We start from the raw sequence: 15,492 nt of genomic DNA on the forward strand, positions 1-15,492 counted from the left end.
AATGTTAATGAACCTAGTTGAGAAATGCGGTACACGTCTTGCTTCTTTTTGTCTCCTGGTTTCCCTTTGCAGATCTCCAGCTATGACGTCTCCCCCAATTATGCCATCATCACTTTTGCCACAAACAGCAAAGAAGTTTTGAGCACAATGGATCAACGCAGCACTGATTCAGCCTGGGTGATTGAGCAACTACAAAATATTCACGTTTCTGGTGAGATATATTTCTGAACTTTGCCACAGAGATAGGTCTGGCTAGAAGAACATTTTGCTCACCCACAATCTGTTTCATTTTATAATCTGAACAAGGTCTTTTTCATACTTGGAATAAATAGGTTTACCCACTTATGTGTCACTCTGTAACATTTTCATTCTATTCCAAGCAACATCTACATCCTTGAGTCTTTTACTATACTACCTGTATAGTAGCCAAAATATTGTTGCCTGCATTCTATAAACTAGGAAGTATTAATATACATTCAAAACGCTTAAGGAATTCTTGAGACTGAGAAACATTCAATAGTGAAGAATGACAGCTCTTGATGTTTTTCTGAGGGGAGGTGTGAAGATCAATTAGGTTATATTGCTGCTGCAGGTGTAGCCTGAATAGCAAATGAGATTTGCTAAAGTAAAGATAAAGATAAAGGTTCCCCTTGCACATACTGTATGTGCTAGCTATTCCAGACTCTAGGGGGAGGTGGTCATCTCCATTTCAAAGCTTAAGAGCCAGCACTATGTGAAGGCGTCTCCGTGGTCATGTGGCCGGCATGACTAAACAGCAAAGGCGCATGGAGTGCTCAGAGGTGGGGTGCTCCCAGTGCAGCCCAGATTGGGTGAACTGAAAGTAGTGGCAATGGGAGGCTCCACCCACCCACCCGGATGCTTCTGCACATGCGCAGAAGCATCACACGAACGTGCCCGAACCGGCAATAAAAAAATTGGCAACCCACCACTGGGAATGCTGTTACCCGCCCACCAAAGGGGTCCCTATTTTTCTACTTACATTTTTTACATGCTTTTGAACTGCTAGGTTGGCAGAAGCTGGGGCAAGTATCGTGCGCTCACCCCGTTACACAGCACTAGGGATTCAAACCGCTGAACTGCTGGCCTTTCAATTGACAAGCTCAGCGTCTTAGCCAGTGAGCCACCATGTCCCTTTTTGCTAAGGTAGCCATGCAAATAATTGTGTTCATTTTTCTCCTTTTATCTGTTCTATTTTTCTCTTTAGAGCATAAGATAAAGCCAGGAACCAACATCGAGAAAGCCTTGAAAACTGTCTATGAAATGATGATTAGCCAGGAAGCTGAGGAGAAGAATCGTGGATTAAATCCTGCTCCTATTGTCAATTCCACACGCCATGTGATCATCCTCCTGACTGATGGTGAGGAAAATGAACACATATAAAACAACTTTATTTTTTTCAGCTACTTTTTAATATTTAATAGGGCAGCTACTTCAATAGTTGTTGGAAAGAACCTTTACGCTATTTATTTAACCAATATGTTTTTTACTCTGCAATTTAAATGAAATGTAGGGCTCAATTTTTTGTCTTAATACATAGTGTGTATTCAGGAAAAGTTGTTTTATATTCTTATCCTTTTCTCCATCATCTTTCAGAATCCAGAATCCACAGGTTCAAACCTTATACTATGTGTATAAATCCCCCCCACTCTCCAAATAACCTTTTTTATTCAAAACATTACAGTCAAGAAAAAATTGTACACAAACAAAACAAGAGAATTTACAAATCTGCATTAAACAGAACAAAACACACACACACGTGTGTGTGTATATATATATATATATATATATATATATATATATATATATATATATATATATATATATATATATATATATATATATATATATCATCCAACTTAATTGAATACTGATAAATATATTGTAACAATGTTAGTTTCCCCTTCTTTTCCAAACTGAGCCCCAAATTTTTAAAATTCTACCTCTATTTTCTATTTATTTGACCTGTCAGCTATCTACTATATTAAGAACAGTTAACAGGCAAAGCAACAGAAAAAATAAACTTTCAAAATCTGGTAACAATATATTATTTTATTTAACTTGCAGAAAGTCTACCATGACTTCTTTATCTATTCCAAATCACCACAACAGTTATCTCTGATCCATCCTGGATGAATATCAAATATCCTGATTTCCCCCCTAATAACATATCTTATGAGTTGCTGTCTGATTAAATATAGAAAGCCCATTGTCCAAAGTCAATTTATCTTCCCCAAAAAGCCCAGTCAAAATTGTTTTCCAATTGGTTATAATAAATCCATCCCCAATCTCCATCAATCTTCACTCATCAAGCCTGTCAACTCTAAGTCTGTAAGGTCCATATTTTTTTAGCTTTCTCCATTTGAATTTGCAAGTAAAAACATTCTTTAGAACAAAGAAAAGACATACCGTGTTTCTTTTGACCCCCCAAAATAAATGCTTGGCCTTATTTTGGGGGAGGTTTATTACTTTTGAGGTGCAGGAGGTGGCGAGCATGGTCACTTCATGGCTGCTGCTGTGTTGCAACGTTTTCGGGGTGGCCTTATTTTAGCCTATGCGCTCAAAAGCCCGATTGGACTTATTATCCAGGGAGGTCTTATTTTCAGGGAAACAGGGTACATACAAAAATCATATTAAAATCCAGCAAGGGGTTAGAATAAATTGGCCTTTGACCAATCAGTTAACAGCACCAAAAACCAGGTTTGCAAAAAAAACCAACTTATTGTCAGGAGGAGAAAAATATTTCCGGTATTCAGCACACCATCTTGGGGGAAGTCAAACCTTTTTTGGATCAAGATCACTACTGAGTCTTTAAAAAATTAATGGAGCTGGGGGAAATTTCCTTTTATTTCAGTGATTCAATTTCATTTGAGTTGAATGAAGTGAGTTATTTCTATAATTCCACAGAAACTTTGGACTGTAGTGGGACTACAGAATTTTGAGAGGCAACTTGATCACTTCCACCATATAATAACTGCTACTCTCAACCCTTAGGTCGCTACAACATGGGTGGGGATCCAATTCCTATCATGAAAAGAATTAAGGAATTCCTTAAGATTAAGGAATCTGGCTCCAGTTCTCGCAAAGAATTCTTAGGTAAGTTCTAACGATCTACACATCAGGAAAGAAATGGGGACAAAAATACTTTAAACCAGAATTTCACAATGTTTGGCCTCATTTGCCTGCAATAAGATTTTCTGCCAATATATAGGCCAGAGGTGGTATTCAGCAGGTTCTGACCACTTCTGGAGAACCAGTAGTGGAAAGAGAGAGAGAGCACAAAGAGAGAGTGAGCAGACAGCAGAGAGTCAGAGAGTAGTTGGAATGTACCAACTCTTGTCATACTAAGTTCAGGGGTTTCTCCCCCAAATCTATTGTAATATGTCAAAGAAAGACTTAAATCATCTAGGCTGAAGGTCTCTAAAAGATTGAATCATTGCAACTGGACCAAAATTTGTTGAGCTATGTAAGGTTTTAAAGGTTAAAAGCAAGATGTCTATTTGATGTAAATCTATGATATAGATGTGTCAATAAAGTTTCTAAATAGTCTTCAAAAGCAGCCCCATATAAAGTATTTTGCAGTAACACACAACACAACAAAGGTGTTATTCAGCAGGTTTTGACCAGTTCTGGGTAACCGGTAGAGGAAATTTTGAGTAGTTCGGAGAACCAGTAAATACTACCTATGACTGGCCCCGCCCCATCTATTCTCTGCCTCCCGAATCCCAGGTGATCGGGAGGAAATGGGGATTTCGCAGTAACCTGGATTGGGGAGGGAATAGGGATTTTACAGTATCCTTCCCCTGGCACACCCACCAAGCCATGCCCAAAGAACTGATAGTAAAAAAAAAACATTGAATCCCACCACTGACACACACACATTGTTAGTGTGGAATGGATGAATGGACAAGTTTAGAGTCTGGAATTTGTACACAATTCAGTGCGTACATTACTCTCGCAAATACATACTTTTTGTATGGATTTTTTTCCTAAAATGCATTTTTTATTGCTGGTGAACTGCAGATTTCAAATGATATTTAAGAATGTTGGTTCACATGTATACATTTAGGTTAAGAAACTTCATTAAGTTTACATTCAGTGGAGATCAGGTTTGTCCCTGATCCTTCAAGAGGGTTCCTACTTTTCTGTTGATTAAGAACACATATAACTGCCTTGTTTAAAAAATGTAGTGATGGGCCATTGAGAGAATTCCCATACTAGATGAAATAAGTGTAGATATTGAGTATGAAATGAGCAGTTTCCAGGCTAGGTATGAACATAATGCAGGGGTCTGTTTAAACCCATACAAAGATAAAAGTAATTTATATCTTTGAAAACGGCAGTGGGCAAACTGTTGTGTGTGGCTTTATTTTTGCCTGCAGTAAAACAAATCCTCATCTAATCCATCTGGTTTTGGAGTTTTCTGTCAAAATTAGACAATGAAATGTCATAATGAAATGTCATGAGATTTTTGATAGATAGCTTGGTCTTAGGAAGATTGACAACAATTGCAATACTGTACTTTATTAAGGACTCACCACTACAAACTCCTGTTGCCTTTTTTTTGGTCAGAAACATTAGTCCTTTCCTTCCAACCTATGTCCCTATCCATGCTTGCTTGCAGATGTTTATGTCTTTGCTGTTGGAGATGAAATCAACAGGCGAGTCTTGAATGATTTGGCATCGAAGAAACCTGGTGAGAAGCATTTCTTCGTAATGAAGAACATAACCAACCTGCAGGAGTCCTTTGATTCAATGATTGGTAATTTCAACCTACCTTTTGTTGATTTGTTTGAATGCTTCTATAATCCTTCTTGGAAAACTATTGCATTTCAGGACCCTGTGGATTTTACTTCACTAGTCGTTGCTAGCAGGCAGTACTCACCCCCATTTCAAGGCCATTGAGTCAGTGCTGTCTGAAGACATTTCCACGGTCATGTGGTTGGCATGACATCGCAGAACGTTATTACCTTCCCACCAAAGTGGTACCTATTTATCTATTTGCATTTATGGGCTTTCGGACTGCTAGGTTGCAGGAGCTGGGATGAGGATGGGAACTCACCTGCTTGCTTGGAGTTCGGGTCTTGAACCTGAGCTGTCAGATTTCCAGCTGATTGTGCTGCCCCACTTATTTACATGCACATGTGTTTTTTAGAGGGTTTATTAAAGTTCCCCAGCAGTTCCCTTCACCCAGCCTCAGAACTCTCCCAAATAATTCCAGCCACAAGCAGGCCAAGATTAATTCACAAGGCAATGGCCAATACTCCATAAAACAATAGAAAGTTACCCCAACAAATAAGTCCACCAAACAAACTTGAAGTCATCAGACAAAACTGAAAGTACATCCATGAGGGCTCACTCGGCAAGAGAAGTTCAGAGTTTCCAAGGCACAAAGTCACCAGGAAGCACGAACAAACACACAGTCATAAGCCAAATATGTTGTTCCCAGTAACACCTCACTGCTCGCCATGATAAATAGCTTTCCAGTGGAGCCCATCAAGACAGGCAGGGCCTTCTCCTGAATAATCTGGCAGATCTCATTTGCTCTTGTTTTTTCTCTGTCCTGGGTGCTTTCGGATCCACCACGGAAAGCAGCTCTTCCTCCTCCTCTTCACTCACCTGAAAACTCCCCAGCTGAAGCCTCACATAAATCTCCTTCAGTCGGCAGTTCAGAGTCATTAATTAACCTAGTTCTTGATGTGCCAGGAATGAGCTTGTCCTCCCTTGAGCTGGCCTCCGAGGAAGAGTCAAAGGAGTTGTCCGAGGAAGACATCACACCAAGAAGCCCAGCATCCTAACCTAAGCCACTGTGCTGCCCTGTTGAAGGACCCACCTTTCCAGAATTTACCCCACTTCCATTTTTCTGCAGAGTGTGATTTTCCATAGCTACCTAATCTTCCTATTTACCCTTCTTATCCTTTTCAAGGAATCCTTGAATCATAGTTTCCTGCCTAGCCTCCATGTTATTAGGCCTTCAGCTTTTGTAGAAAACTCAAAGTGTCTCTCTCTTTCCAGATGAGAGCGAAGTTTTGTCTATGTGTGGCTTGGCAAAAGAACACCTGAAAGATCAGCAGAATAATCCCTGGAATACCAAGATCGCCATCACGGTAAGGGAGACCTTTGGAACAGAACTGAGCTCAGAGAAGAACACTTTCTTCAGTTATAGAGGTAGCTCTCGACTTACAGCAGTTCATTTAGTACCGTTCAAAGTTACAACGGCACTGAAAAAAGGGACCATTTTTCCTACTTGCGTCTATCGCAGCATCCCTATGGCCATGGGATCTAAATTTGGACACTTGGCAACTGACTCCTATTTATGACGGCTGCAGTGTCCCAGGGTCATACAATCCCCCTTTGCGACCTTATGACCAGCAAACTCAATGGGGAAGACAGATTCACTTCATAAATATGATTCAGTTGCGAAATTGTCTGAATTTTGCTCTTGTGACCATGAGGGTGCTGTAACGGTTGTAAAGTATGAAAAATGGCCACAAGTCACAAAATGAACTGTTGTAAGTCAAGGATTACTTGTTTCTTCTCTAAGGCATTATACCATTATACTCATCTGGTTTTCCTTCTTATTATCTTGATTGCTATCCTCTGGACAGGCTGCATTTTTCAAAGTCCTTCCCAAACGTAGTGCTCATACTTGGATAAAATATAATCAACGTACAATAGAGTGGCATGGGGATTTTTCTTGATGTTGACATTATTTTTATTGTAGATGCAAATTCAGTGGCATTAACTCACTAGCTGATGACTTACCAATCACCAGGGATCATTGCGATACAGAGAGAGTTAAGGATTTATTTTATCTTCTCTCTTTGTCTGTAATGGTGCTTGCTTTTGGTCTAAGACAGGGGTGTCAAACGCAATTTCATTGAGGGCTGCATCAGGGCTGTGCTTGACCTTGGGGGGGGGGTGGCCAACTGGGTGGCCATGGCCAGCTTGACACCACTCCCCAAACTGCTGGCATGTTTCCTATTTGCATTGGATAGACTGGCCCGTAGTGACTGAAGTAGACTGAGCCAGCCGCTGACATTTTTCAGGATGGCGCTGTGGGCCGGATCCAACCACATTGCAAGTCCATGGGCCTTGAGTTTGACACCCCTGATCTAATTGTTGTTATTTCCTTTCACTTTGTTGGCATCTGCTCCCACACACAATAGAATACAAGCACCTACAGGTAAGATATAGTTAGCTGGGCCTAAGGAACCGTCTAAGTGCTAAGTGCTAGAAAACAATCCAGCTCAGAGAGCACCAAGGGCCCCTCATTTCAACTCTGAGTTACAAATATTCTCCTTTATTAGTTATTATCCAAGGACCTGGGAAAAGTGGGGAAAAGGTAGAGCAGTTGTAGCTGATTGCAACTCTTAGAGAGCAATTGAGAGACTGCCTGCTGCCAATTACCTCCCACAGACCCATTAGATCTCACAGGGTTGGCCTCCTCTGGGTTCCATCTACTAGCCAATGCCATCTGGCTACTACCCGGGGGAGGGCCTTCTCTGTGGCAGCTCCGGTCCTCTGGAATGACCTCCCCGCAAGGATTCGGACCCTCACCTCTCTCCAGGCCTTCCGAAAAGCCGTCAAAACCTGGCTTTGCCGGCAGGCCTGGGAGTGATGAGTTCCCTCCCCTCTCGACTTGTATGGTTGTGCGACTCTTGCTTATTTTAATTATTTGTATTTTGTTTTATGTTCCCCTTTTCCCCCTTTTGAATTGTTCGCCGCCCCGAGTCCTCCCGGAGAAGGGCGGCATATAAATAATAAAATTCAATTCAATTCAATTCAATTATTGCCCAGTATAGATTACAGTACAGGTGGACCTAAGGCTAAGAACTAGGATTATCTAATATCACTTATAGGAGGATGGTGGTGCAGTGGTTAGAATGCAGTATTGCAGGCTAACTCTGTCCACTGCCAGGAGTTCAATCATGACTAACTCAAGGTTGACTCAGCCTTCCATCCTTCCAAAGTCGGTAAAATAAGGACCCAGATTGTTGGGGACAATAATGCTGATGTTGTAGACCACCCCGAGAGTCACAAAGCAGTGTTCCCCAACCTTTCTGGGTTGGTAGCCTGGCATGGGGGTGAGGGGAGGTGCTCACAGTCCTATACACGGTTACAGTAGGTGTTGGTGCCAGCAGCCCCATTCGTGGTGTATGCGCCTGCCACTCAGACGATTGGAGTTGTGAGTGCTAGTGCCCGGTGCTCAGGCAGCCCAGTTATGAATAGGCCACAACCTGGTAGTGGACCACAGCACACAGGTGTGGGGCCCCCGTTGTACGTCACTGTGGGGGGGTATATACTGATGAAGAGCCAAGGTGGCGCAGTGGTTAAATGCAGCACTGCAGGCTACTGCTAGATCAGCAGGTCAGCGGTTCAAATCTCACCGGCTCAGGGTTGACTCAGCCTTCCATCCTTCCGAGGTGGGTAAAATGAGGACCCAGATTGTTGGGGGCAATATGCTGACTCTCTGTAAACCGCTTAGAGAGGCCTGAAAGGCCTATGAAGCGGTATATAAGTCTACTGCTATTGCTATTGCTATTGCTATTCTAAGTGTTATTGCTATGGTTAATTTGCATAATGAATAAATTCTATTGAATGTAGTGGGAATTATTTCCAAGGAAATCTATGTAGGATGCTTTTGTGACTTACTCGTGGCAATTTTTCTCTTCCAATCACAGCGTTCTGGTGGCGCAGGGTTTGGCCACTGCAAAGGAACCCTCGTTTCTGAGTATTTTATCTTGACAGCAGCTCACTGTTTCACTATCGATGATACGGCCGACCACATCAAAGTCACAATTGGAGACAGTAAGCACAATGATCTTTTGAGAGGAAGCTGATAGCGTGGTCAACTGGCCAGGAAAGAAACATGCCTGGCTTTCTGTTCCAGAATAACCCAATGGGCAGGGGTCATGTGGCGATAAGCTATGCAGCCCAAGGCAGCAGAAAGTCTATGTTTTACTTTCCTGTTTTACTTTCCTAGCCAAGCAACCGTATCCTGTGGCTAACATTTACCTCCACCCACAATACAATGTCGGAAAGCTGAAACATCGTGGAATCCCTGAATTCTATGATTATGATGTCGCCCTGATAAAACTTGGCAAAAAAGTTGAATTCAGTTTCAGTGCCAGGTGAGATCTCGCAGAAGAGAGAGAGAGAGAGAGAGAGAGAGATGGCAGAGCACTTTCAATTCTGTCTCAAAGGAACATTGGAATCAAGACATTGGTTTAGTTGTACACAATCCCTAGTTGTTGTTTTTTTAATCTCAGACTTTTATTATCAAAGACAAGCTGGTCGTTTCATATTTAAAAGGCAAATTGATGGGATGATATGTCTTAAATCAGTGAGTGGTGCTGGGGCCTAGAGGTGGAGCTCTGGCTTCACAATCAGGAGGCTGTGAGTTTGATCCTAGATAGAGGCAGATGTTTATCTCTCTGGGCACAGTCGCAGTGGTGGGATTCAAATAATTTAACAACAGGTTCTCTGCTCTAATGATTGGCAGGGTAGGCGTGGCTGGGTGGCCATGTGATTAGGTGGCCAATTCGATGTCACTCACATCAAACCGGTGAATACCACCACTGGCACAATGAGAATGTATCTGCTGGGGGAAAAAAACCTCTGCATTGGCAACAGGAAGGGCATCCTCTTACAGTAAATACTCAGCTCCATTCAGTTGCCCAGACTCCACCCTGCAAGGAATTATGGGGTCATCAAAAGAAGATAATATGTGTTTTTCCAAACTTGGGAACTTTTAAGAGGTGTGGACTTTGACTCAAGGAATCCCTCAGCCAGCATGGGGCTTCCTGTTTTATTTTAGTTTGAAAAGTATTTATACGTTAAAGAATTATCGTGCCCGGGGAAGAATAATTCTATTTAAAAAGATCTGAAACTTAAAAGTCATAATGAGGTTGGTGTCTCCTTGTACTTCTTAATTGCCCTCAGAAGTGTTTGGTGTTCCATCACTGAAGGCTTTGAAAACCATTGGTCTGAAATGATACAGGGCAGCAGCTCCCAACTTTTTGGGCACTAGGGACCACTTCTGTGAAGAAGGTTTTTTTAAACAAACTCGAGGGGGTGTGGTTTTGTGTGCTGCCTGCATCCCATGGATGGGCTTTGCTTGTTAGCATGGCCCAGTTGCTGGCATGCTGCGGACCAGTGCCAGTCCATGGACTGGGGCAGGGGTAAAATCAACTTACCTTTGCTACTGGTTCGCAAATGTGAACACATGTGTGCTTGCACTTGCTCCGCTCGCACTCGCCATCTCCGTGCATGTGCAGGACCTTCCGCGCATGCACAGAGTGTCAAAAACAGGACGTGATGACATCTGGGCAGGTGGGCCACCATAACCGCTACCGGTTGACCCAAACCGAATAGAACCGAGTGAATTTCACTACTTGACTGGGTGTTGGGACCCCTAATGTAGGGTCTTCAGCAAGAGGTTGGACTAGAAGACTGTCATTACTCTATGTTCTATGTTCTCCCCCACAGGCCAATTTGTTTACCGTGTACACAAGGAACAACCCGAGCTCTGAGGAAACCCCTTGCAACAACCACTTGCCAGGACCATGGTAAGAGGATTATTTATGTTTAAAAAGTAACCACCATAGGGCAGAAAGGCAGTAGGTTCCCCAGGCAGCAAATCTTCTCCCAACATAACATTTCTCAACTTTGGCAAGTTTTGTAGACTTCAACTCCCAGAATTCCTTTACGGCTCTTCTGTGAACCTGTTCTCCAGAGGTGGGTTGCCCGGAACAGCTGAACCGGTAGTAGCAGCGGCAGAAGCCTCTGACCCCCTCCCCCGGACACTCCTGCGCATGCGCAGAAGCATCACAAGTGTGTGCGGGAGCGCGCCCGAACCAGTAGTAAAAAAAATGGCAACCACCACTGCTGTTCTCTGAATTTCTTTGCACCCCTCTTGTAACGAGTTGCGCTGTGTCCTAGATTGATTCAATCTCATACATGAATGAATTGGACTGTGGGCAAACTTGCTTGAAACACTGGCCATGACTGGTCCATGGGATTGCTGATTCTTCCCTCATCTTCCCCTATTCCTTTGTTCTCCTCACTAGATGTTCCTCTTCCTTCCAAAGGAAGGAGCATCCTTTGGCAGTTCATTAAGCTCTTTTCGTGTTGTTTGGTTTAACAGAAAATGAGCTGCTACCTGTGGCAAACATTCGTTCTTTTTTTGTAAGTGACTGTAAGTACCAACACGACACCATTGGGCTAGTTCGCAGACCTGTTCAAATCAAGAATAGTGACAAGGTAAGATCTTTGTGCAAGAAACCCTAAAAGGATTAGGTGGAGTGAAGCTCCCTTAAGTCAAATCTAACACCTGAGGACTCCAAAGTATTACATATTCCTTCCTCCCTCCCTTCCTCTCTCCCTCTTTTTCCTTACTCCCTCCCTCCCTCCCTTATTCCTCCCTCCCTCTTTTTCTTTCTTTCCTTCCTTCCTTCCATGCATCCTTCCATCCATCCTTCCTCCCTCCCTCTTTTTTCTTCCTTCCTCCCTCCCCCCCTTATTTCCCCTTCCCTCTTCTTCCTTCCTTCCTTCCTTTTCTTTGGAGTCAGACAATGCCTCAATTGACTACATTAAATTAATAATAAATGTAGAGGATTTATATGACTGTACAAACTTTACATGACCCTGGCAACTAATAGTAAAGGCATATTCACCCCCACACACTCACCCCCCACCCCACCCCACCCCACACAGAGATGTTCACACAGATGCATGCGCGCACGCACACATACACACACTCTACATAAAATTTAAAATAAATAACTTCCAGAGTGTTTCTGGAACTAAATAATTATCAAGTTAGGATAATAACTATTTCCAGGGTCTTCATTGGATTATTATATTTCAATAATGATTGAATCTTGTATATAGATAAAAGAGTTCTCAAGAAAGGAAAAATCCTGATCATGATTTTAGAGGATGTCTATATTTTTATGGGCAAACACTCTTATAGGGGGGAAAAAACCATATTCAAAGGGTACCTGCAGCTGAGGGTCAAATGGCCAAGATTTTATTTTGTCTGAGGATAGCTATTTGCTGGGAAGGGAATCAAAAAAGGCAAAATGACACTCACAACACTGTGATTAGAGCTGTCCCTTTTTAAACACCTTTTGTTGGATTATACCACTTTGCTAAGTAGTGAGGTGTTGGTTTTTTTTACCATTCCTAATGGACACGCCAATTTGACCTAATTCCTTGTGTGTCCAGTCACACTTGGCCAATAAATAATTCTGTTCTATTGTATTCTAAAAAAAATAGTATAAACCTAATTCTCTGTCAGGAAATATTTTAAGAGCTGATATAAGGCAGGGAATGAGTCAGCAAAAATTTTGGGCTGATATTACTTTAAGAGGCTGTATATATAAGAGAGGCCCTGTGAGGGTGTGTGCTTCTGTGCTATAGCTGATGAGTGATTGCTTGCTCCTGGGTTATCTCAAAATAGTCACTATGTGCACACTCTGACGTTCTCCCTAAAATGGTAAATCTGTCCCAAACGGGCTGAGTATAAAATGTCCTTTTATAATTTCTCCGAATTCTTCAGAGATGAAAATTAGGCTTGATGGACCAGGATTTTAATGTAGCTATCACTCCAGCATATTCAGAGGTGATATTCAACCGGTTTTGACGAGTTCTGGAGAACCGGTAGCAGACATTTTGAGAGTAGTTCGGAGAACCGGTAAATACCACCTCTGACTGGCCTCACCCACATCTATTCTTTGCCTCCCAAGTCGCAGCCGATCGGGAGGAAATGGGGATTTTGCAATAACCTTCCCCTGGAGTGGGGTGGGAAAGGAGATTTTACAGTATCTTCCTCCTGCCATGCTCACCAAGCCATGCCCACAGAACCAGTAGTAAAAGAAAAATTGAATCCCACCATTGACTGTTATTTGGTGAGCTGAATAGAGAGTACGGTGCAGCTTGTAGCATCTCTTGAAGACAGAAAAGAGGAGGCAGTGGAAAGATGAGTGCACCAATGTCACAAGTAGAGACTTATTGGGATTTATATGCTTACCCTAAACTGGGACTTATTAAAGACTGCATTCAAACAATCCCCACTCCAATGAGCTATGGCTAAATGTGATGATTATGTAATGTCCCTTAATGATCCTCTTTGTTCAAATTTCTCTGCTTCCATTTTCTATTTCCAGAAAATGGCCTGTGAACAAGATGCGCGGAATGCCAAATTCTACAAAAACATTACCAATATCAAAGATGTGGTGACTGATAACTTTCTCTGCACGGGGGGACAGGATCCTGTGCTGGACCCCAATACATGCAAAGGTGAGGTGAATAACGGTACTCTCTACTGTTCCCGGGTTTCCTATCCCTTGAAGGTTTCTTGAAACCTCCAAAGCTTCATGGCAACTGATCTTGCAAGTCACAGTAGGTCAGCATTTGCAGGAAGAAAGGGAATGATTTATTAACAATATTTAAGAATATAAAGGTAATAGCAATAGCAATAGCAGTTAGACTTATATACCGCTTCATAGGGCTTTCAGCCCTCTCTAAGCGGTTTACAGAGTCAGCATATTGCCCCCAACGACAATCCGGGTCCTCATTTTACCCACCTCGGAAGGATGGAAGGCTGAGTCAACCCTGAGCCAGTGAGATTTGAACCGCTGAACTGCAGATAACAGTCAGCTGAAGTGGCCTGCAGTACTGCACCCTAACCACTGCACCACCTCGGCTCTTAAGGAGATCCTATGTTTGCAAGGATCTAAGAAAATGCCTGTTGTGGCCCAGCAGCGGCCTGCTGAGCTGTTGGTGGACTCTGACAGCGATGACTATTATGGGACTGCTTTGGAGGATGAAGAAGACTGGAGGGTGTTTGGAGTCAGAGCAGGGATTAGAGAGGCCTGTTGGCCATCAGGTGGCATCTGAGTCAGGGAGCAGTGAGGAGGAACAGAGGGAGGTTGTCCCTGATATCCGTGTGCGTAGAGCTGAGAAGAGAAGAGAGCAGCTTTGGAGAAGATGTTATAGAAGGAAATAGGGACAGCTGGCTACTGTTGTGACCCCTCCCAAAGAGCTTATAGGTGGAGCGATGGGAGGGGAATCTTTGCAGGAAACAACAGCCCACTTTACCAGCTGTTGAGAAAGCATTCCGTAAGTCTAATCTTGGTTTCTTGAAGATAGCATTCTAGGCTCCTAGCCAAGGGGTGGCTTTATTAGTTGTGGCAGACAGCCAAGCCTGTGTCTGCATATTCATTAGAATCACGGGACAGAACAATGCCCTTCTGTTCCTTTTGGCTCTGGACCCTACTTATAACTAATAAGATACCTAGGAAGCAGATAATTGGACTTTTCAACGGTAATGATCACATAAACACAACAACAGGTATTAATATATTTCATTCTGAATCTACTGTATAACAGAATCAACAGAATAATAGAATTGAAAAGGACTTTGGAGATCTTCTAGTCCAACTCCCTTCTCAGGCAGGAAGCCCTATATTTCAGGGTCTTTCAATGTAAATGCAACAGTTCATTAATATAGCTACACCCACTAGACTTTGGAAAACAGGGGCATGATGGTTCAGCGGTTATAGATGCTAAGCTTGTCAGCAGGAAAGCTGAGGGCCCAGGTTCAAGACCTGAGCACTGTGTGACAGGGTGAGTTCCCATTCTTGATCCAGCTCCTGCCCGCTTAGCAGAATTGGACATGAATGAACGGGGGAAACCTTTACCATTCCTCTAGACTTTGGAAGCAGTTTTCTGTTGCAAGCTGGTTAGATTCAAATTGGATCAAGTTACAGGGATGGGTCAACTTGACTTACAGAAAGTAGCATCTGGGTGAGCCATCTCATAAGGCTCAGAGTATTTGGGAGAAATATTTATATATGTAAAGTGTTTTTCATGGTAAGAAGTTATATATGGTTCTTCATATCATATAGATTAGCATTTCTCAGCCTTGTCAATTCCAAGTTGAGTAGACTTCAACTTCAACTCCAACTCCCAGAATTCCCCAGCCAGCATTCCCCCAGCATGATCAACTGGGGAATTCTGGGAGTTGAAGTCCACCCATCTTAAAGTGAACAAGGTTGAAGAACACTGATATAGACAAATGCATTCCTATAATAATCTAGTTTTTTAAAGGAAAATCTGGAGAAGACTGTTTTTGGTAGAAAACCCCTTCTCTAATACACCCTCTTCCTCTAGTTTTTACATCACTGAATCATGTCTACATTTGAATACATGTTGATCATCATCTCCTTTTAACGACCCATAATTCCTTGTGGGGTAGAGTCTTGGCAAGTGAATGGAGCTAGCAGAGTGTTTACTGGCCGGATGCCCTTCCTGTGACCAATGCGGAGTTTTGTTCAGCAGAAATATTCTCACTGTGCCCAGAGAGAGAAATATTATCTGCCTTTACCTAGGATGGAACTTCCTGATTGGGAGGCGAGAACTCCACCTCTCTAGACCACCACACACTCATTTGGATACATGTTGGTG

The 15,492-nt window shown here is 42.7% G+C and overlaps 1 protein-coding gene across 1 annotated transcript in view; it reads left to right on the forward strand.

The window, feature by feature from the left end:
• LOC106539402 (complement factor B) overlaps positions 1-15,492 on the forward strand; it is a 44,690-nt gene that overhangs the window by 28,156 nt on the left and 1,042 nt on the right. Inside the window, exons 7-16 of the mRNA XM_014054193.2 lie at positions 73-211; positions 1,226-1,378; positions 3,013-3,114; positions 4,643-4,780; positions 6,034-6,125; positions 8,703-8,829; positions 9,005-9,152; positions 10,510-10,589; positions 11,168-11,283; positions 13,191-13,323. Coding sequence (XP_013909668.2) covers positions 73-211; positions 1,226-1,378; positions 3,013-3,114; positions 4,643-4,780; positions 6,034-6,125; positions 8,703-8,829; positions 9,005-9,152; positions 10,510-10,589; positions 11,168-11,283; positions 13,191-13,323 — 1,228 coding nt within the window. The remainder of the gene's footprint in view (positions 1-72; positions 212-1,225; positions 1,379-3,012; positions 3,115-4,642; positions 4,781-6,033; positions 6,126-8,702; positions 8,830-9,004; positions 9,153-10,509; positions 10,590-11,167; positions 11,284-13,190; positions 13,324-15,492) is intronic.

This window comes from Thamnophis sirtalis, unplaced genomic scaffold, assembly GCF_051295495.1.
Source record: "Thamnophis sirtalis isolate CommonGarterSnake01/CBP01778 unplaced genomic scaffold, rThaSir2_p1.2 scaffold_3, whole genome shotgun sequence".
NCBI lineage: Eukaryota > Metazoa > Chordata > Lepidosauria > Squamata > Natricidae > Thamnophis > Thamnophis sirtalis.